Below are 21,413 nucleotides of genomic sequence, written 5' to 3'. Positions count from 1 at the left end.
TCCGGGTACTTGTCCCGCGGGCAGTTACACGAGGCGTGACGGGGGGAGAGGGAAGAGCATGGAAGTACGACCCAGATTCCTAGTGTGGTGACGGCTCGGAGATGCTCAAAGCCGCTGTTGTACTCTCTTCTCTGCCTCTTCCGACAAGACTTGTGCGTTGCTACGGAGGCCGAACCCTCCTGCCGGGAGCATAAGATAGCGCCCCCCCCCCCAGAGACGTAGGCGCTTGGTACGCGCCGGCGGAGCGGTCAGGGCGGCGCCTGTGTGACTAAGGCGCTGCCATTTTGAGGGGTCGGTGGTGGACGCGCAGCTTCGCTTGGCGCTCGCTCTCTGCCGAGGCGCAGGCGCTTCCGCAGCCTCCCGTCCGTTCCTGCCGTCGCCTCCGAGGACGCCTGGGCGAAGAGCTGCTTTCCTCAGCCCTTCCATCCTCCTCCCGGCCATACCCGTACTACTCCACCGCCGCTCCGGGATTTCTATGCCCGCCGCCCTCCTCCGTAGGAGCCGCTAGCGCAGGGACCGCGTCCTCCTCCTCGTTCCACCGCCGCCTTCGCCTCTTCCTCTTCTCCTCTTCCGCTCTCCGCCACGATTTCCCCACTCCCCGGCCCCGGGGCGCTGAGCTAGACTATGGGGACCAGGTCGGGGCCGAGCGGCGGCAGAGCAGGCGGCCCGGTCACCGTGTCCCCTGCGGCAGGGATGGGGGGGCTCCGCGGCTTCGTGGCTTTATCTTGACATGGCTCCTCTCCGTGCTGCCAGCAGCGCCGCCGCCTCCTCCTCCTCCACTGCTCCTCCTGCGCCCGCCGGCTGCGGGTAGAGAGCGGCCACGGCCCCGGGCTCTCATCGGAGCCTCTCAGTCTCTTGCTTAACTGGGGGGGGAAAGTTTCGGGAGGGGTTCCTTTTGTTTTGTTTTTGTTTTCCTTTCTTTCTTTTCCTTTCTCTCCAGACAGAGAAGGGAGGGGAATACTTTTTCCCCCCTCCTCTTCTTAACCTGGTCCCACGAATTTGCTAACCTAAAAACTTTTTAACCCCAACTAATCAAACACCTGTGGTGGGGGAAAAAAAAATGTCTGGAGAGAGGAAGAAAATAACCTGATAATTGGGGATTTGCTTTTTTTTTTTTTTTTTTTTTTTTTTTTAAGAGGGGGGAGGGTATTTTAGAGGTTTAAAATTGCAACGCAGATTTGCAATTGAACAAACCTCGGAAAAAAATTTTACACTGAAAAGCAGGAGCAGAAAAACACTCCATGTTTTCCGAGTCGTGGCCATGAAGTGAGAGGGGAGAGACGCGGTGTTGCTGTGGGTGTCCCGCCGCCCCGGGCGCTGCCGCCCTGTTTGCAGAGAGGGGCCGAAGGGAAAGCCAAGAGCGCCGGCCATGCACAGCCTCGGCTGACTGTGCTCGCAGCAGCAGAGAGAGAGAGAGAAGGATCCCCGGGGGATCAGCAGCCCAGGGAGTGTATGAGGTGTCGGGGGATGTAGGGCTCTCCCAGTGTTAGGGAGCCCGGGTTTGGGGCACCGATTCGGGTTTTAGTCTCTAGGTGAGATAATACTGTCCTTTGAACCCCTATCCGCCCCTTGTCAATGGCTATCATGATCCCTCTCCTCTTTGGCAGCAGTAGCCTCAGGGCAATGATGAGCAGGATGAAGTTAGAAATGACTCCGCTGTCTTTTCTCTTTGCTCCCCTGCGAACCAGCGCTGTGTTGTCTGTAGTTGATTTTGTTGTTGTTGGCAGAGAAATGTCATACTTCCCGGGTTGTGCACTCTTCCTTTGCACCCTTTTCTCTGCTCTCCACCAAGTGTAATAATTCTAAAGAAAAAGGCGGGCAACATAGCAATAGTGGAAGGCTGAGAATAATAATCAGTAGAGTCATGAATCTGGCTGGGGTAAAACGCAATTTGTGATTTCAGCTTCGAGGTTTTTTTTTTTGTAAGCAGAGCAAAAGTACCCCCCATGGATTGGGCTTGTGCCAGTTGCTTTTTATTGTTCACATAAATTGTGATAAGATTTGTTCGGGGCTTGTTTTTTTTGTTGTTGTTGTTTTGTTTTTGATTTTTTTTTTTTTTTATTCTTACCCCATTATTCCTGCGGCTAAACTGTTCAAATTTTTGTCTTTAAAATTCTTCGGGTTTTTTTCTTCATTTATTGTAAAACCTCTTGTCTAGCCATGGCTGGACAACTACTCACTTTGTTTCCTGACCCCTCCAATACGACATTTTCTTAAAATATTGCCTGAGGTGCGGTTTTGGGTTACATTAGCGTTTGATCTATTCAGTCGTATTAGCAGGAATCAAACGACTTGTTTCTGTTGTACTTGAGTCTTACGAAAAGGTGCCCATAGTTTAGCGACAGTTTCCAAAGGCTTTAGTACCACCTGTCTTACAAAATGGGGGACCCAAACTCCCGGAAGAAACAAGCTCTGAACAGACTTCGTGCTCAGCTTAGAAAGAAAAAAGAATCTTTAGCTGACCAGTTTGACTTCAAGATGTACGTTGCCTTTGTGTTCAAAGACAAGGTAACTTGGTTTTAATGTGTCTCTCTGTGTTGTCTGTTGTATATGAAGTGTGCTGTGCAAAGTCTTGCTGTCTGATTGCATCAAATGTTTTGTCTTGGATAGATTCCATTGACTTTTTAACATTTATTTTTTTAATTGCTAATTGCTGTAATATTTACTTAGCTCGTGTTTGCCATTTTGGCTCTTTGTATGCTGTAGTTTTGTAACGCAGAGGGTGCCAGTGCATCATTACACGGTTACTTGGTAACTTCTGTATTGGGTAGATATTTTTCAAAGTTAACACTGTAACTTGTTAACTCTGATTGGTCCCTAACTTTCACAATTGTTCGCTGTGAGGAGCTGAGTTGTGAAGGGAGAAAAGGGAGAACTGGCTGGGGCGATTGCCGAGTTACTGCTTTTATCTGGTGAAAGCAGAAGGGAAGACCTGGCAGTTGAAGGGAGGAGTCGCAAAATGGGATGTGGAAATGGCCCAAGTGCGCACGCACATGTGAAACTGCTGCTACCATTTTGAAAGGGAGCGGGGAGGGCGCAGAGGAAATTTCCATTTGCTTGGCTGCCTCTACCGCTGTGCATCCAGGTGGGGAGCCGGGTGATATTTCTAAAGCCAGCTACAGACCTAAAATTGTAGGAGAGTTTCCATCCATAGACGGTGAAGAAAAGTAGGTGCTTCAGGAAGTGAATGTGCTGAAAAAATGACGAGGAAGTGGAGATAAAAGGAAATGGCAACAGAGTACATAATACGCAAACTGCACGTAGATGAGGACTGAAATTGTTTAATCCTCTCAAATGTATAGTTTTTTTGCATTCACTGCAATAATGATGTATTTTTAATGAAGACTGTTTCCTGAAAAGCTTTGAAAATCTTTTAAAATTCATGAGTTCAATTTGCTTTTCTTTGTCAGTCCTAGTACAAGCAGAGGTGGATATGTTTGGATATAATTTCTGGGTACTGACTCAGTAATACAGATACGAATGTTTAAGCCGTGCCAACAGATTTTCTTAGATGACACAAGTTTAACACTTTTAGTTGAAGCATTCATACAGCTGCTGGGTTGCTGTATAGAAATTTGTTGCAAGTTTCTTTTCTTATATCATAGTGAACTTGAAGATGTCCATCCCATACCAGATTGCTTAAAGTAGGAGTTTAGCTCAGGTTAGCTTGGTCAGCAAATAGTTGCCTGCTGTGTATGTTCTGATGAGGGGGGAGTGGAGCATTATTTGGTAAAATATACTTTGTCTGTTATGTAGCTCTTAAGTAGCTCAAGATTTCTCATGAGCTGTAAGAAAGCTGTTAGAAACAGAAATACAACTTCAGGTGATTTTATGTACAGCAAAAACTTATTTCACATTCTCATAATGTTTTGGCCTTCCTTGAGAGATACTGCAATATTTATAGTGAGTACAAAAGTTACTTAGCAAATTAAAATAGACCTCCTTTGAGAGGATTATAGTTTATAGTTAACTTCAGATGGACTCTCAATCACCTGCTATCACCAAATGTGGTATTGAAAGATTTCACTTTTCATTATAGGTCAACTATAAAAAATTGAAAAGGGGGGAAAAAAGGTGTTGATTGGCAAAGAGAACCTTGCAGAGGGCTCTTGGTCAGCCCAAAACCATGTACTCTACTTGATAAAGCAGAAATTCTGTTAGTGTTTAGATATAGCTTTAATGTTTGCAAGATTAGTGTGCACATCTTTGGAGACTACAAAAATGTGTTCAACTTTTATAAAAAGTTGTTAATCTGATTCATTTATAAATTTTCGCATGTAAATTTTAGTGTGGTTTGTGTCAAAGTGCTAACTTGTGTGATGTGGACTTTATACATTTATACAGAAAATCACAAATCCCAAACCAAAGTGTTACCTCTAGTTGCCTAGAAAGGATTGTAGTCTTTATGTAATCTGTGATTTTTTTATTGTTTTTTTTAGAAGAAAAAGTCAGCACTTTTTGAAGTGTCTGAAGTGATACCAGTCATGACCAATAATTATGAAGAAAATATCCTGAAAGGTGTGCGGGATTCCAGCTATTCTTTGGAAAGTTCCTTAGAGCTTCTGCAGAAGGATGTAGTACAGCTCCATGCACCCCGCTACCAGTCTATGCGCAGGGTAGGTCTTCTTTTTACACTTGCTGAATCTTAGTCTTTCAGCACTTGTGCTTTTCTTTGTGAATCTTAAGGCTAATCCTTCCTTTTTTTTATTTTCTCACCACATTTGCAACATGAGGGTTCTGCAGCCATGTGTTTATGGGGTCTAGTTTGAAGGGTAACAAGAGCATATGTGTTTTAAAAACTGTTTAAATATATAGTGCCTAAGCTTTACCTTTCATTTGTCTCATTCGGAGGTTTGCCTTGGGAATTGTATCTTCTTGTCCTGTTTGTCCTTTAGTAGGCATGTGTTTATAATTCTTACAGTGACTCCTGTTGTACAACTAAGTGGTTTTGCTTTATGAATATTGGAAGGTAGACAGTCTTTGCTAATGTTTTCTTAAATTTGTAATTTACATTAACTGGCTGCTGATACTAAAATTCAGTGGAAGGCAAGGAAGACTTTAGTTGTGCTTTGAGTAATACAAATGGAAAATTACACAAACATTGTAATAAGTACCACCTCTAAATTATGTACCTGTATAGATAATTTGCTTATCTGTGTCTTTGATTAACGAAGGGAATATAAACACAGGACTTTGCCATTCACAGGATGTGATCGGCTGTACCCAGGAGATGGACTTCATTCTATGGCCTCGCAATGATATTGAGAAGATAGTCTGTCTCCTGTTTTCTCGGTGGAAGGGATCTGATGAACCCTTTAGGCCTGTTCAGGTATTTGGTTTTGGTTTTTAACTTCAATAAATAACTCACTCCTGGAGGGGAGGATAAGTGCTCACCTTAACCAATAAGCTGATAAGGTATGTGACTTCTGTGGTATTAGAAAGTATGCTATTTTTATTTATAAAGAAATCAGTGTTTTGAATGCCAAATTCTGCCTTCTCTCTTTATGCACTGTTACATTAGTCCTTCCAAAATTTAAGCTTCCGAAGGATCTTTGCAAATGCCATGTATGTAGAAATGCACACAGTGTGTTTGTATTTGTAGAAGTGGATTAGCCTCGTAGTACAAATGAATCTTTGTGTAAATATGATGGTGTCATTAAGGTTCTGTGAGCATCCCAAGTTGCTGTATTTGGTTGGATGAAAGAGGGTCTGAGATGGATGGAACCTTTGCATTATAATTTTCCCTAGAAATTGATGCACAGGGATGTTCTGCCACAACAACAAGGTAAACTGAGTGTTATATCTGCAGTTAGTCATACCTTTGAATTGTTAATATGTCATTGCAATGGCTAATGTCAGTGTTGGCAGAATGAAACTAGGGAATTCTTTAAATGGTGCCAAGACTCAAGTATGTTGTTGCTGTGGTCCCCAATTTCTACTTTTCATAGATCAGAAAAGGAAAGAAACTAAAGTGGTTGTTAAGCCCCAGATTGAAGGAAATTAATAGGTTGCACAAGCTTTATCTTAATAAATATTTTATTCCCCTCCCTCACACCATGTAGGCCAAGTTTGAATTTCATCATGGTGACTATGAAAAACAGTTTCTGCATGTTCTGAGCCGAAAGGACAAGACTGGAATTGTTGTCAACAACCCTAACCAGTCAGTGTTTCTCTTCATTGACAGACAGCACTTGCAGGTAAGCTTCTTTTGTCCTCATCTTAACAAGTGTGTTTTAATCATAAAAAGCCTTTTCTACTTGGGAACATCAGTGATTTTGTTGGAAAATGCTCAAGTAGAAAAATGGATCATGCATTCATGATTGCGTTTTGGCAGTTTCAGAGGAAAGTTACGCTATAAATAGGATTCATACGTGCAAAAGCTAACTATGGGCCACAGATGCATTCACATAGAATTAATGTTTTTGTATTAAAAATTAAATAAGTCCTAAAATAGACCTAGAAGTGTTCTGGAAAAATTAAAACATTGTTTTGATTTGGGTGATAATACAGAAATTGTTCAAGCGAAGAATGAACAGAATAGCGAAAACATTTTATTCATTAGAGGTTGCAGACTAATTTTAAGTTCAGGCTGTTTATATGTATGAAACAGTGAATTTTAAATGTCTGTGGGGTCTGCCTGTTAGTCCTGAGTTAACTTTTAGGTTTAATAGCTTTTCTTTGGGTTTTCTTTGCCTCTAGACTCCAAAAAACAAAGCTACAATCTTCAAGTTATGCAGCATCTGCCTGTACCTGCCACAGGAGCAGCTCACTCACTGGACGGTTGGTACCATAGAGGATCACCTCTGTCCTTACATGCCAGAGTAAGATACTGGCCAGCAAAATGGGGAAGATCACAGAGTGCAGCAGTGGATTTTCACTTTCCTCACCACTTTATTCTTTCAGAATTTAGAAGAAAATGGACTCATGTTCAGAACACTATACATTGTGAAACTTGATCATCCTGGATTCTTTTAATCATTTGTATCTCAGAACTTTGCAATTTTTTTTTAGATGTTTTCTGCATGGACCTTGTGAAAGAAAGGATGCTCTGCACACTTCTGCACTGCATCAGCATCTTGCTAAAATGTGAAATGAAGGGACTCTACATTGAAACAAATGTATCCGAAAGCACAAGGTGATCATTTGTGGTGGTGTTCCCATTTGTGCTGGTCATGCCCCCTAACATCTGTAATGTTAACCATCAGTATTTGGAGGGTGAGAAGTGAATGTAACGGGTATAAAAGCCTTATAGCTTTGCTATTAATGATTGTATCGAAGAGCACTATCACTCGTTTTAATGAACGAAAAAGTGTCTATTACAATAGGACATAAATGTGGGAAAGAAATCTTTCTTTAAAAAAAATGCATCTCATTTAATGTGTAGGCATTTTTTGCCTCTTTTAGTTTGCTTGGCCATGTCTAAGTTTACTGGCACTTTTGTTTTGGATCTCTTTCCCCAAGTTGCTGTATAACTGTATGAAGGTATTCTTTTGAGTTGGATGCATTTATACAGATGAGGCAGACCTGGAGTCTGAAGTTGCTAAAGCAGCTCAAAAAAAGGTAAAATAATAGCTGCAGAAACAATGTTGGTAGAGGATTATTTTTTCTTGAGAGTTGAGACTTGTAAACTTGCAGGTGAACTGTGCAGGAAATACTGGTTTCTAAAACATTTCTTATGGAAAACCCATTGAGGTTTTTTTTTTTTTCTTTTGGAATAGACATTATAAACCAATGTAAAATAGTGTTTGGAGTGTCAAAAGTTGGTTCTGGCAGAACATTTTAAGATTGTGCAATTATAAAAGGAAGACTACTGTATAGTTTTGATGACAAAGAAGGCTCTGCTTAAGGGTTGAGTACTTTACTGGAATAAAACTGCATAAGCCTGCTCCCTTTGGATAAAACTAGTGCTTACCTGTTTAAAACTTGTATTTAGCTTTTGTTTGGAATTGGAAAAAAATTGGAATTTAAATAAATTAGGTGAAAGATGACTGGTTTTATTTATGAAAATCCTATGAATTGAATTTCAGTAGTGTCTTATGTCTTAAGTGTCCCCCATTGCAAACACTGAAAATGTACAGAATGTAAATGTTTATGAAGGTTAGCAAAGATTAGTGGCAAAGGTGTTCTATGTGGGCTCTATGTTTTGAAAGTACCTGCCAGAAATAATGGAATTACTGGCATACTGTTGTATTAGTACACGGGTGTTTTTACTTCCTCAGTTATAAGTTCCTACAAGTTAATCTGAAGCACCCTAGAAGAACACCACGTGGAAGCTCCAACTTCACTTTCACAGATGCCATACATTACAAAGAAATATCTTGAAAATGCTGCTCTACAGAATGCTAAGACTTTCTAAAATATTTAGTAACCACCACACCTCTTAAAATCACTGAAAATTTCCCAGCTTTAAGTGCCTCTTCCTTGAATGATGTGTAAGGTATAATACCAAGGGTCCACATGAAGCTTGAGATGGGAAACAAATTCCAGGCTCCTGAAACTTTAACTTTCAAGACCCTACAAAACCTAAATGCCACCCTTTGTTCTTAATTTGTCATTTTGGACATCATCTCACAGCAATGAGAACAGGGCCATAGTTACCTTGGTTAGCAAAGCAAATGATGTAGTTCTTGCTTTAGGAATTTTGGTTTTCTTCATTCTGATTTCTCTTAGAAGAAACCTCAAGGTGTGTGCCTGAGTGGCTGCGTGCAGTGTTTTTCAAGTGTCAGCAGTGGTATGATCCTTCAGTTTAATTGTCTGTATTACAGGAAACAACCCATTCAGTTTAATCGCTTTAGTTTTGTATGGGATGTGTAAGACAGGCTGCTTGTTTGTTCCTTGTGACAGTGATCCCAGAGTTCAATAATACCATGCTTTCTTGGGAGAACACAGTTGGAATTAGGCGAAACAAAAAATTGGAATACTAATTTTGCTAAATGTCCATTCTACCCAGCTAACAAACATTATGCCTTTGCTGTGCTATCAGATTGAGTTGGTAGCCATCTGTATTGTCTAAGTAGTGGGGGGAAAAAGGTAAAGGGGACCAACGGGCTTCAGAGCATGAGAATCTTGGGGAGTGTATGCGAGTTTGTTCTTGTGTTTTCAGCTTTGAAGGGTATCTCTTTCTCCTCTTAATCAGAATGGCTTTTGAGGGAAGAGATTAAACTCTTGTTCCACTCTTCCTCAGTGGAGCTTTCAGTTTGATCTTAGAATATTCTTCTGATAAGTTACTTCAGCAAAATGCCCTTCAGAAGTGAATGGAAGCAGTTCACAATATCTAGCTTTTGGTTTCAGGCCCTCTTTATATCAGCTTAGTGGCTTTCTGGTAGGCTTTCTTCAAAGTGTAGGTTTTATCTCAAAACTAATGTTTCCAAAGCACAGGTTGTCATGGTGTGCACCTAATTTGGTGTTCAGTGGAGCTGTTTGTAAATACAGAAAGGGCTCTTATATAAGAATAATAGTTGCTACCTGCTGTCAACTGCTTGTGTGGCTACTTTGGATATGCTACTACCAGTAATTGAAATACACTCAATATTTCACCTGAATATGGAGTTTTAAGAGGCTGTTTTCTTGAGGATTTGTCCTGAGAATTTGGTGAGTGCCAGTGGGGCACAGATAAATTAAGTAGATAGAAGCCCGTTAGATTTCTTGCATCTCAATGAATTGTCTGGTGAAGGGAAGCTTGTGTCAGGTGCTTCCTGCATGATGAGGAGAAGCTTCTTAAATGTCATAGTTGGTACATGTTTCTCACTTTTCAAGCTTCTTCAGCTGCGCAAGTTACCAAAATATGGTAAGGCAGAACTGCTGTACAAGCATTGCCAAAATGTAATAGGCCTGTAACTAGTTTGCAGTCGATGCCCATTGTCACGTCTGTCTCAAAACAAATTCCTTCTCAAAAACTATTTTGTTATGCTAAAGTTGATCTGTTAAGTGATAGATCAGATAGTAGAAATACATTGAGATTATTCAGCCTTTCTCTTTAATTTTTTTTTTCATCACAGAATGTTAAGCCTATTAGAAACAAAACTGGTGGGGTGGAAAAATGGTAATTTTACAAATTTTAATTTTTTAGGCACTTAAAAAATTGACACTTCTGAAAGACCTACGTGATTTGTACTTAGAAAATACAAAACAGAGAATCACTCTTCACTGGGGGTAGGTGGCTATGGTCCTTGTGAATTACCATAACTTTATTTGGCACACTAAGATGCACTGTATTAATTTTGAAATAACTTTAAAACCCGACAGGAGTGCCATAATCTCTTGCTCCTTGCACATAGTCCCAGCTTGTGAACTCTGCAAGCATCCTTCCCTGCCCACTCCTGTTCCACTACTGAGAGAACCTGCTTTTTCTTGCACTTGTCGTGTACTGAGTCATTAGATTACTTGCAGTTATTGAATGCTAAGTTGTGTTACATCTAGATCTCTGGGGGTTGAACAGTGAGAAGAGTCACTGAAGGGTTTTTTGTCTCTTAATGCAGAGATTAGTCTAATGGACTGTTGAAGGCTTCATTTAAGATTACATTAAGGTTCCCGCCATTGAGCATGATAGTTGTTAAAGTCAAGAGTTACTAGAGCATATTTACATCCACTAAGCAGATGGACACGCAGTGTGAGTTTACTTAATTGCTATTTACTTTTATCAGCCGGATGTTTCATTTTTGCATTTATTGCAGAAGCAAATTCACAAGCTATGTAAGCCTACAAATTCTGGAACAGCTCTTAGGAGTGAAGTAACATGATAAAACTACTAAAAGCCTTTACATAAGGGGGGAAAAAAAAGGAGTGTGGATGTTTGAAGAATGGTACTAGTCTGAGTGGTGTTTATTCTAGAATTCATTCTGTGAATTTTTTCATTTTGGTAATCTTTTCTTATAAATGACTCTTTCCCAAACCATAAGGCCAATGTTGTAATTTATCCCTAAATATCTTAGCACCCAGAAATGACATTTCTGTGTACAAGTTTTGCCTTCATTTGCACCTGTACTACTTTATGGCCTGCTGTTGTTGTGAGTGCAAGGCTTCAGCTTGTAGGTCTTGTCTGTATCTGCTCGGCTGTTGCACTTCAGAGGTTGAGACAAGAGCAAACCTCTACACTACAACTGGAAGTCCCCTTAGCTTTCCCTGCTGTCATGGACCAGAGGTGGGTGCTTTGTATAACTTTGGTGTTTAAGTCTTACTTGGTGTGGTGGTCTTGGAGTAGACATGAACGGTGCTGTGAGGAATACCATGGAGGAGGCCGCAGTTCTGTCTGCAGCAGTAGGTGCTGTTTCCTGATTTGTGCACCACAGCTGGGAGGGAGTTCATGAGCCTGACTGGGCAGTGCAGATGCCGTGGAGGGCTGTGTCAGCTCTACAGGTTAACTGAAGCTAAGTGTAGTTTCTCTTCTGCCTGGCTGACTGAAATGCTTTTCAGGGCTGAAGATATTCGTGACCTACTTCTGTTTGGAAAGGATTTACATATGGAAAGGTCCCTTAATTTGAGCACAATTACAATATGCTAGAGCACCCATTCAGCAAACTGCTTTTCTGGACTCCTGAAATCTATTTATTCAAACAGCTACTGCTTTTAAGCAGAAGAAATCAAAGATCTAGAATTTTACTACAGTGGTACAGCCGCAGGTACTGTCTTGGTGAACAAAAGTAGGGTTTCCGTTGTTGGGTGGGGTTTGTTTGTTTTCCTGAAGGGATAGCAAATGTGTCTTTTTTGATGAAAGCTTGCATGTAATTTAACTCTGTTTTAGGCAAGGACAGTATATGCTGCTGCGTCCACAACCACAGCAGCTTGAGACTGGGATCTGGTGGTAGCAGTCATTCAGTGAATGCATTATAGAATCACAAAGGTCATAACTGTCATCATGTTGTCCCTGAACTCAAGTAGCAAAATAGGAATCTAAGTGTTTTTTATTTCATTCCCATGGACAATGAGGTAAGGGAGAGGTTTGGGGGTTTCTTTCTACTGGCTAAATGGCCTCTGTAGATAGAGAATTCTAAAATGGTCAGTGATATAATGCAGTTGGAAATTCTTCTGTATCCCGTGGCAGTGGCTCAGAGCCAGTCAATGAAGCTGAACAGATTTGAACTGCTGTTCAGAATAGTTATTTAACTGCCTAATTCTCCTCACATCCCTGCCCTCCCTGCCCCATCCCCTTTAGGTGGTAATGTTTGTCAATTTGAGAATTGTAAACCAACCAGCTAGCTCATCATTAAATTGGCAGATTACCCAGCAGCTCAGCTGTGAGACCCCTGTGATGGAGTGGCTTGACCTGAAGGAGTAACAAGGAGTCCTGATAGTTTAACGCCTATTTCAGCAGTGATGCCCTTCCTTACCCATTCCTCCCCTCAGTTAATCACTGACAAATTGAGTCTTCCTGAGAGCTGGAATCCTTAATGACTAAACCCCTCCTCACTGCACCTTAATCTGTTGTAGGTATTTGCCCTGATTAGTATTTGGACTCCTGGTTTTAAATGCCAGAGGGAAGAAGTCTTTTCTGATTTCTCACTTTCTTAAGGCATCTGTAATGCACAGCTGTACATGGTGCAAGCCCCTGGGTGTCAGTCTGAATGCATTCGTGCAAAAGTCATGATGTGAAACCAGCATCAAACACTTGGCTGGCCAATGTATTGTATGAAGTGGGAAGCTGAAGTTATTTTCACTGAGAAAGACAAACTGTTCCACAACATATGGCATACCACTATGTGGCCCTCCATGAGGACAGACGTCTAGACATCAAGTATGGTGTAGGTGTTTGGTATGTTTTAAAAAAAAAACCCGACCCAAACCACAACAAAATACAGTATGGGAGGGCTGGTCTCGAAGCTCTAAAATATGGAACTTGCAGTTGTCTGTCAGTTACTGGATATGTAATCTGGTATACTACTAAGACTCACAAGATGATCTCATGAAGTCACTGTATTTTCTTGCCTGTAAGAGAATTGTGCCTAAATCTGCAGTGATGGAACCAGGTCAACCCCACAGGCGATCTGTTTGTTCTGATGCCAGGTGGAGCCAAGTACCATTTGTCCTTATTATGGTAATTTTTTTCCATTGCTTTCTTCAAGACTCAGCTAAGGCAAGATACAGAATTTTCAGTGTGTATGTTGGAGTGAAATCAGCAGAGAACACATCCAAGTATTAGGTCTGATGTTTGACAGTTTACTCCCAAAGCAAGGCAGGCTCAATGGTGACAACTCCTTCTAAGGTCATATCTGTGCCTAAGTTGTGAAATAAATTACAAGGTCAACATGCTGCTGGTAGAGGGATAACAGACAAGGTTGTCTTAAAATAATCAGTTTAATTAACTTCTTTTAAAATAACTGGCCTGCATATTAATGATGTCCCTCATTAATTAGGCAGCACTAAAATACTATGTTGAATAGTCTGTTTTAAAGGAGAAGAGAAATTCACTTGTTTTTTCAGGTTTTTTTTCCCATTTCCCTCTTGGACTGAAACAGTCCTTGCCAGGCTTGATTGGGAACAGGAGAGTACTGTTGTTTTTGTGTTGAGGTTTGCCACTCTCAATTTGCCTGGACGCTTTTCAGTTGTAATTATGTAGATATGATGAATGCTAAGTGATAGAATGAGACCACTTAACTATGGTAAGTTCCTGAGGCAGCCAGTGTTGATTGAGGGAAGTCATGTGAAGTTGCAGTGGGACAGTTAGACAAGGACAGAATTGCCCAAGCACACAGAGCTGAGAGCATTCTCAGTCTTTCAGCACATATTGAATTTGGCACCTCCTTTGTTCTCACCCTCTGCCTTTTATTTCAGGTAATAGTCAAAATCAGTCTTGTGTTCCAGTGAATTGGGGGGGTGGTTATAGCAATTGAGGGAGCAGTTTCAATGTTCACTTTCATTTCCTTACACTCTACATGAGTAGCCTATGGCAGAAAACCGGTAAACTTAAGAATGAGAAAAAAGATGACTGGAGATGCCAGAACATGTTTATAGGAAGATAACCAGATCAGCAATTGCCAAATTCACTAGGTGTGTCCACTTGCTGTGATGAATTCTCTCTGACTGCTCATCCTAGCAATTGTAGAGGAACTGGAGATGCTTGAGACTCGTAACAGAGCTCCAGGCAGAGGGAGCGGTAAAGTGAGAATTTAATACAGTGAAGTATCTAGTTCTGCTTAGTGAAGATTTAAAACCAAAAAGGTTGCTCTTGTAGGAAGCATCTTTGCAGAACTACTTTAGCAAAGCATTATGCTCCTTTAAAGAGGATTCGGGGGTGATTCTGAGCATGAGTAACTGCAAGTGCTGAGGAAAAAACAATTTATGAATGTACTGCTGAAGAGAAGATGCTGCTATTAAAAGTTCAACTAGCCACAGGCATGTAAGCAATGTTTACTTCTGAGACAGTGTCAGAGAAAAAGCTTCTGTTGGAAATGTATATACCATGAACAACTGTTCTATTTTTCCTGAGCAGGAAAAATATATGCTGATAGCCTGAGCCCACTATTTTTTTTAGAGAACTTCCAGTGAGGGGTTAGTTATCAGCTATATCACTTGTTTAAAAGTAATTTCGGAAAGATTGATGACACATTAGTAAACTTGTTCGACTTTATACTGAAAATCAGTCTGCATGAACAGGTCACCTAACTCATTGGAAATTATTTCTTTAGGTTGAGGAACCCACAGGAAAAAAAAAACCCAACTGCACATTTCATCAAAGAAGTCAAATGAGTAAAGACAATGAGTCAAATTCCACGACATGTGCTCTTTACTAGTGTAGATTAGCTTTTTCAAATCTCCCGCTAGGGAAGAAAAATGTGCCCTGCATATGTAGCATTGCTGTCTTTATTGCAGTTTAATAGCCTGGCCATGTATAGTTTGTCATCAGTTAGAAGAAAGCAGTTAAGGCTGTCCAGAACAGTGCACGAGGAGCCCAGTCTTCAGCTATGAACAGCAGCTTAACTACCACATTCAACCCGAGTCAGACAACCTACAGCCTCAGCCTGATCAAAGGTCACCAGATTTATTTTGATACATCTCTAACGTGCAGCTGATGAGTTTTAAACAAATATAATCAGAACTTCAGGTAGGTAGAGGTGAAAAACACATATCATATAACTGCATTTTCACATTCAGAAATCAGAGGGAGATGATGACATCTGAGGTGAGTTTGTGTACAAAAGTTCCACTACATCCTCTCAAGCACATCGTGTTGGCAAACTTTTACTCAGTGCAAAGAGGTTACCAACCCATGAAATAATCTTTAAAAAGGTAGTTTCAGGAAGCTTTATTGAATACTTTTGAATTTGTTACAGCATCAGTAAATTAACATTTTGCATTAGCTTGCTTTACACTTTTAAACCAGTTTTGCACTATAAGAACTCTGTACTATCATCTTACAGAACAAGTACAGTTTATAAGCATATATAGTTGTGTTTGCGTGTGACTGTGACAGGCCAGAAGACAGGGTTGCTCTGTCACATGACACCACAGGTAAAGAGAACGGATCTCTTAAAACTCTGTCATGCTGGTAAACCATATGGCTGTTCCAAAGGCTCTTCTCTTCTGCTACCTTGACCAAAAAAAAAAAGCCAGATGCATCCCTATGCTATCACACTCTGTTGTTCGTCCCAAAATAGGCACTAGTTTTAGCCTAGTGGCAATTCTGGTGGCAAAAAATTTGTTCATGATGGAAGTGAGACAAATTCACTTTCTACAGAATAACACAACTTTGTGCAGGTATCTTATTTAAGTGAGAAAATAATTCTGTTTGGCATTCTGAAGTCCAACATTATTATTTACATTACTTCCTTATGTTAATGTTCTAGGAACTTTGTGTGTCTGCCTTGTGCAATTAACTTTCCTGTTGCCTTATTTGTTAAATCCACGGTGGCAAACGCGAGACTTCTTCCTTGCTTCAAAATCTGAGCTGTAATCAATATCTCTTCTCCAATCTTAGCAGCAGAAGTGTATCTTGAAGGAAATAAAAAGTGAACTATTAAAAGAGGCTGTATAGAGGACAAATCCAAGAATATTCCTGCATTTTAGATTATTATGAAGGGAATTAGAAAAAGTGGGCAATAAAGACACGTGTCTCTAACTGCCTGCTTGCAAATCCCCACTTCTTAAAGTATTTGAGCTCCTCTAAGTACTATCAGTGGAAGTAAGTATAAGAGTTCTCTGAAAAAATGGAGGCTAGAAAGAAACCCATTGGCTTGGTTCTGAGGAAAAGTCCATTTTGGAACTGAAACAATCAGTATCCAAGACCTCAGTTAAAAGTTCAGTGCCAAGTCCTATTCCAACCACTACTGGCTGCCTACAGCCTTTCTGAACTAGTCTGGCTGGTTCAGCTGCAAAATGTAATTGTTTACAAAAGCTCCAGAAGGTCATTTCTGTATGGAACCTAAGCATAGGTTAACTGCTTCCCATACCCCGGTTAGAGGGAAGTCATGGAAATCTGGGCAGCCCTCAAATGCTGTTTCCATTCATTAGATAACTCTTTGTTTTTATTTACATGAGCAGGAGGGTGTGCTTTTGAAACACACTTCAGAGAATAGGAAGAAATTCCTCCACAAAAAGCCTGGAAAGGATTAGGAGGAACACGATTCAATTTCCAATCATGACCTGAAGTAAGGGAACAATATTCAAATGTTAGAACTACAGAGCAGAATGTAGAATTGCTGGATATAAATCTTACTGAGATAAATTCCATCAACCAGTCCGTTTTTATACATGACACCATGTCACAAGTATGTCAGTCATGCCTAATGCTGATGTAACACAAGGTCTGTTAGTTGACAAGGGCAGAGTTTCAGCCTTGTCTCTTTCCCAGAGGCTGCTGATGATCCTCTTGTGGTTACAAAAAAAAAATGTTTCTCTGTTTCTCTCTGTTCTTTCCATTACTAAAATAGCTATCTCATGACAACTTTTTTAAAAGCTCCTTTCCCAAAAAGGAAAAAAGTTGTCTTATAGCAATGTTCAATATCCAATATTACTTGTTCAATGAAAGCAGTAGCCAGATTAAACAAAGCTATTAATACTGCTTCATGTAACATTGCCTAAAGGTGATTTTGAATCATCTCCAAGAGACAGCACCTTCCTAAGATTTTATCCCTTATGTAATTGGGTGGGCATACTTGATAGTGTAAATAATTCAGATGTCAGATACAGGGAAAACCCCATAATCATAGGGGAATTTCAGGTTTTAATTTCCAGTAAGATCCTAGTCATCACAGTGGTAATATAAAGCTTAAATAGATGCTTCAGTCCCATCAGCCAGTGGACAAATCAGAAGGTGCTGGGGGAGAAAGCAGGGAACCTTGGAAAGATACAGATCACTCCCCACACAATTATAAGGCTTTTTTTTTTTAAAGACAGTTTTGAAGAGGGGTTACTTTTCTAAGATTTTTAATGCTCTAGTTATTCCAAGTAGGATTACTTTAGTTCCAATCAGTCATAATATCTTCATTAAAAGTAATGAAGCAAAGCTGACAAGCTATAATAGCATGATCAAAGAAAGTTTCAGAACAACTATTTTTAAAGACACTGTGCTTTAAATCTGCATTACAGGAAGAACTGTTCTCAGTATAAAACTACCTTGAAATGACATAGAACAAAGGAATCTTCTTCCACTGATAAATTCTGATTCAATCTGTAATTTACCCTCTGTATGAGCACACAACAGAGCTGAACTGTTTCCTGTTTTAATATTTTTTCTGGTTTAACATTTTATGGACTAATACTGAAAGAGGGTTTATAGAAAGCTGCTTACCCTAGATCTTGGTTTTTGAGGAGACATTAATGTATCTACACAAGCCAAGTCTGAAGCCGAACCAATTTCTTAAGACTACAATTGACAACATATCAACATACCTTTACATTCTATGAATGAATGGACACTGTCTCTGAAACATGTGTAATAAAAGCTCAAAAAAGTGCAACTCAGAATTTGCAACCAAATGCCAATGTCTCCAAATACACATCTGCCTCCCCTTTATTTATCAAAACAGGACTTCTGAAACCAAAGAAACCACCGGTTTCAAGTGGGTGCCACAGTACAGAAATGAGGTACAGTGGAGTCAATATGGGAAGAAAAGTTAGTATGTTTTAGTAAACATGGTGAATGATACCTACGAGATGTTCATGTCCACACTGACTCCAGGTGCTGCTCTTTCCGTGTACAGCAACGCTGCTGTTGACACCACATCCACGAGTGTGGCTGTCAAACCTCCATGTAATGTGCCATATCTGTTCGTATGTTCCTCCTCTACTTTCATTTCACAAACAATGTTTCCAGGAGTTGCAGAAACAAGTTTCATCTGTATGATCAAAAAGGGAATAAAAAGCTTACTGATCATAGTACCAACACCCAATATCACCCTGAATCCAAACGAAAGTAGAGCTTGTTTAATTCTGGACTCATGAGACAAAAGATAAAAAATACAGTAATTCAACTGTCACATTAGGTATTTCCATAAATTTTGAGCAGAAGACTATTGCCTTAGAAAAATGTGTATTTCTAGTGCACACAGCTTAATAAAACTTCAATACTTTCTATGCTGTCAGGAATCCTTAGGAGGCAGCATTCTTCTTAAGTTTTCCTTTAGCTTTAATCTGTGAGTGAAAGGCCAGATTAGAGGGAACACAAAACTGCTCTATCTCTGTGTACCACAGTTGTGAAGCCATATTTGTTGGCTCACAAAATAGGAACAAGATCACCAGTAATTCATTAATCATTATATTAGAGCAATCTCAGAATCAGTATTTTGAAATGAGTACTAGAAATACTAATCAGATTGGCCTCTCTGATCTGAAATTCATACTCTTGCGTAGAAGTATCCAAGACTGTATCACAGTGTTACAGCATCATTATTTGCATATACAGTTTTATTCCACCTCATAGGTGTTAAATAGAGAATTACAGTACATCTGTGGTACCATGCTTTCCCCTGAAACCAATACATGAAGCTAGAATTTTGAGACCAAGAAGTTACTGCAATTCAGCATTTTAAAGTCTCAATTCAAGTTTCCTCAGTTAGTAGCACTATCTTCAAAGTCTGAAAGCAGATGAAAAACTGGGCTAAGTTCAGCATATATTCCTACAACTTTTGACTATGGAAAGTGAAATGGGGACATATTCATTATAATTCCTATTAATTTTAATTTTTTTTAAAAGCCTTTTCTTAAACTTCCGTATTTCCATACTGTTATCAGCTGAGTTGATCTAAATCTCTTTTAATCTTAAAAGGTATTGAGATTGAAATGTCTCCAGTTTCATTATTCCTTATTTATAATGCAGCGTAAGAGCTCAGTGTCAGCCAGTGTCCCTTTCTGATAAGCCAAAGTTTATTCAAATTTTGCAGAGAAATGATACATCATCAATGATGATGTAGTACACAGTCTGTCTACGAATGGAAAAAACTGGGATTAAACAGAGGGGAAATCACTGAGGCAATGTTCTAATACAGAAATAGCACCTTGATCAGTGAAAATCCCAAGTCCTACACCAGGCATGCTGTGCTGCACTCACTGGAGGCCTAGACTTCTGACAGAATTCCTAATGAGGACTTCACTGACGCTTGACACTGGGAGCAGATGGCTTCCACTTCTGTCAGGGAGTGGTGCTCCAATCCACCTGTGAGGCAAGGAAAGCATCCAGTTCCATTTGCCATTGCTCTGATCTGGCACTAGGTGCCTGCTGTCATTGACAAAAATAGTTCAGTATTTGAGTGCTTCCAGGACCTACACAGCTATAACTGCTGGTCTGTACTTCTCACAGCCCTCCTGTGCTTGTCCTCCCACTCGTCTGCCTTAGGAACCAGCATATTGCTTCAGCTTCCAGCCACTATTGCCATGCACTACTTTGCAAAAAGGGCTTTAAAACTCACAGTTCTGAGCCCTAGGTAGATACCACACTGGAGTTAAACCAGAAACTAAGTCTACTGCTGGAGCTGAACCAGTTTCAGACTAAAACCTGTCTTCTCCAGGATAGGAAAAATCTTGGCCCATTTAGTTACGGTAAGAAAGATTTCAGGTACCTCCCAGAAAAACAGCAGCTACTTTCAATTCAAACACAACTGTACTTTGATTCTTACTATGACCAGGTTAGTGTCATCGTAATTCTAGAAGATTCCAGGAAAAGTCTAAAAGTATTCCAGAGCAAGGAAGGAAGCCTGTCTCCCAAGGCTCACTGTCCTTTATGAGCTGAAATGCTGCATTTGCTCTCCACTTCATATAATTTTAAGGTAAAGGACAGTAAAGATATCACAGGAAGAGGTGACTAAAAACTAACTGGACTCTTTATAAATAAATGAGCTTCTTAAACGTAAAGCTTTATACATTTTTTTTAAACTTCATACTTCCCAACATGTCTTGGAGAAACATGACAGTAAGAATTGCTTTGCAAATAGTTGGTTTTACTGGATTTATCAGATCATGGAGCTGTCAACAAAAGCACTGTTTCCATCATTACATTTGCTCCTCTACAATGCAAATCATATGAATTTTTACATGGTTGGTTTTCTTAGATATATTTACAGCATCACTCCATGTCACAGTTGCACAAATAAATAGAAATTCAACGGAGAATTGTAGCATTGCAAAATTTAATGAAAACCCTGAAACTGCTTCACAGGACTGCCGTACACAGCAGCTACGCTACCACGCACTACACAGTTTAAGACAACTCAGTAACTTCAACCTTTTTGAGCATAATGTACATGTGATACACATAATTATACATATGATGCACAATTAATGTACATATAATACACGTAATTGTGTCTATAAGGAGGAGTAAGTCATTACAGCAGTACCAGTCAAATACATTTCTTTATACCAGAAGGTATTACTGTAGGGCCTTGTGTAGAAACTCAGAGAGCACTGAGGTGCTTGTGTTTTCAGCCTGACTTCAGGGTTAGGTGTGAGATGTCATAATGAGCTCCCTTTTTAAACAGAGAAGAGTAATCATTTATTTCATAATTTCACACTCCTGGAAGAAGAATACCAGCTACTGAATGACTCCTGAAGGTTATTCAGCACAGTCCTCACCTTCAGAGAGCTGCTGGAAGGCAGCTGGAGTATCTAACGAGAATTACTGAAGAACAACTGTGTTTTCTATCCCGTGTTACCACCACGGCACACGCCCCGTTCCGAGGCCTCGAATCCGGGGAAAACACCGCCGGGCCTGCAACACCGGGCTAGTGCCGTGCCCACCCCCCCATCCCAATCCAGCCCGACATTCCGGGAGAGGAGAGAGCGGCGTTTAAACGAGCAGCGCGGCGGGACGCGCTCCCTGCCTCCCGAGTGCCCGTACCTTGCGGAGCACCCGGTCGAAGCCCTGCGACTCCAGCATGAACTTCATGGCCTCCCTGAGGGTTTCCACCGTGAACCCCATGTTGCCGCCCGGCCGATCGCTGCCCGCCCGCGCCCCGGAACGGCAACGCCGGCGGGCGGTGCTTCCC

The 21,413-nt window shown here is 40.6% G+C and overlaps 2 protein-coding genes across 2 annotated transcripts; one reads left to right on the top strand and one right to left on the bottom strand.

Moving 5' to 3' along the window:
• The first annotated feature begins 255 nt into the window (after positions 1-255).
• Positions 256-7,988, top strand: CUNH6orf62 (chromosome unknown C6orf62 homolog). Its single transcript, XM_051812825.1, has 5 exons — positions 256-2,508; positions 4,440-4,616; positions 5,207-5,329; positions 6,063-6,197; positions 6,700-7,988. The coding sequence occupies exons 1-5, from the start codon at positions 2,380-2,382 to the stop codon at positions 6,823-6,825; spliced, it is 690 nt and encodes a 229-aa protein (XP_051668785.1). The 5' UTR covers positions 256-2,379; the 3' UTR covers positions 6,826-7,988.
• Positions 7,989-15,780: 7,792 nt separating this feature from the next.
• ACOT13 (acyl-CoA thioesterase 13) lies at positions 15,781-21,401 on the bottom strand. Its single transcript, XM_051812845.1, has 3 exons — positions 21,266-21,401; positions 18,081-18,269; positions 15,781-15,924 (listed from the first exon to the last, which is right to left on the bottom strand). Exons 1-2 carry the CDS (start codon positions 21,344-21,346, stop codon positions 18,081-18,083), a joined length of 270 nt encoding a protein of 89 aa, XP_051668805.1. The 5' UTR covers positions 21,347-21,401; the 3' UTR covers positions 15,781-15,924.
• Between the last annotated feature and the right edge of the window lie 12 nt (positions 21,402-21,413).

The sequence above is a fragment of the Manacus candei genome, unplaced genomic scaffold (genome assembly GCF_025592945.1).
Source record: "Manacus candei isolate 608988 ecotype Guabito, Panama unplaced genomic scaffold, ASM2559294v1 h1tg000088l, whole genome shotgun sequence".
NCBI lineage: Eukaryota > Metazoa > Chordata > Aves > Passeriformes > Pipridae > Manacus > Manacus candei.
The sequence above is the reverse complement of the archived record's forward strand: the minus strand, read 5'-3'. Positions and strand labels throughout refer to the sequence as shown.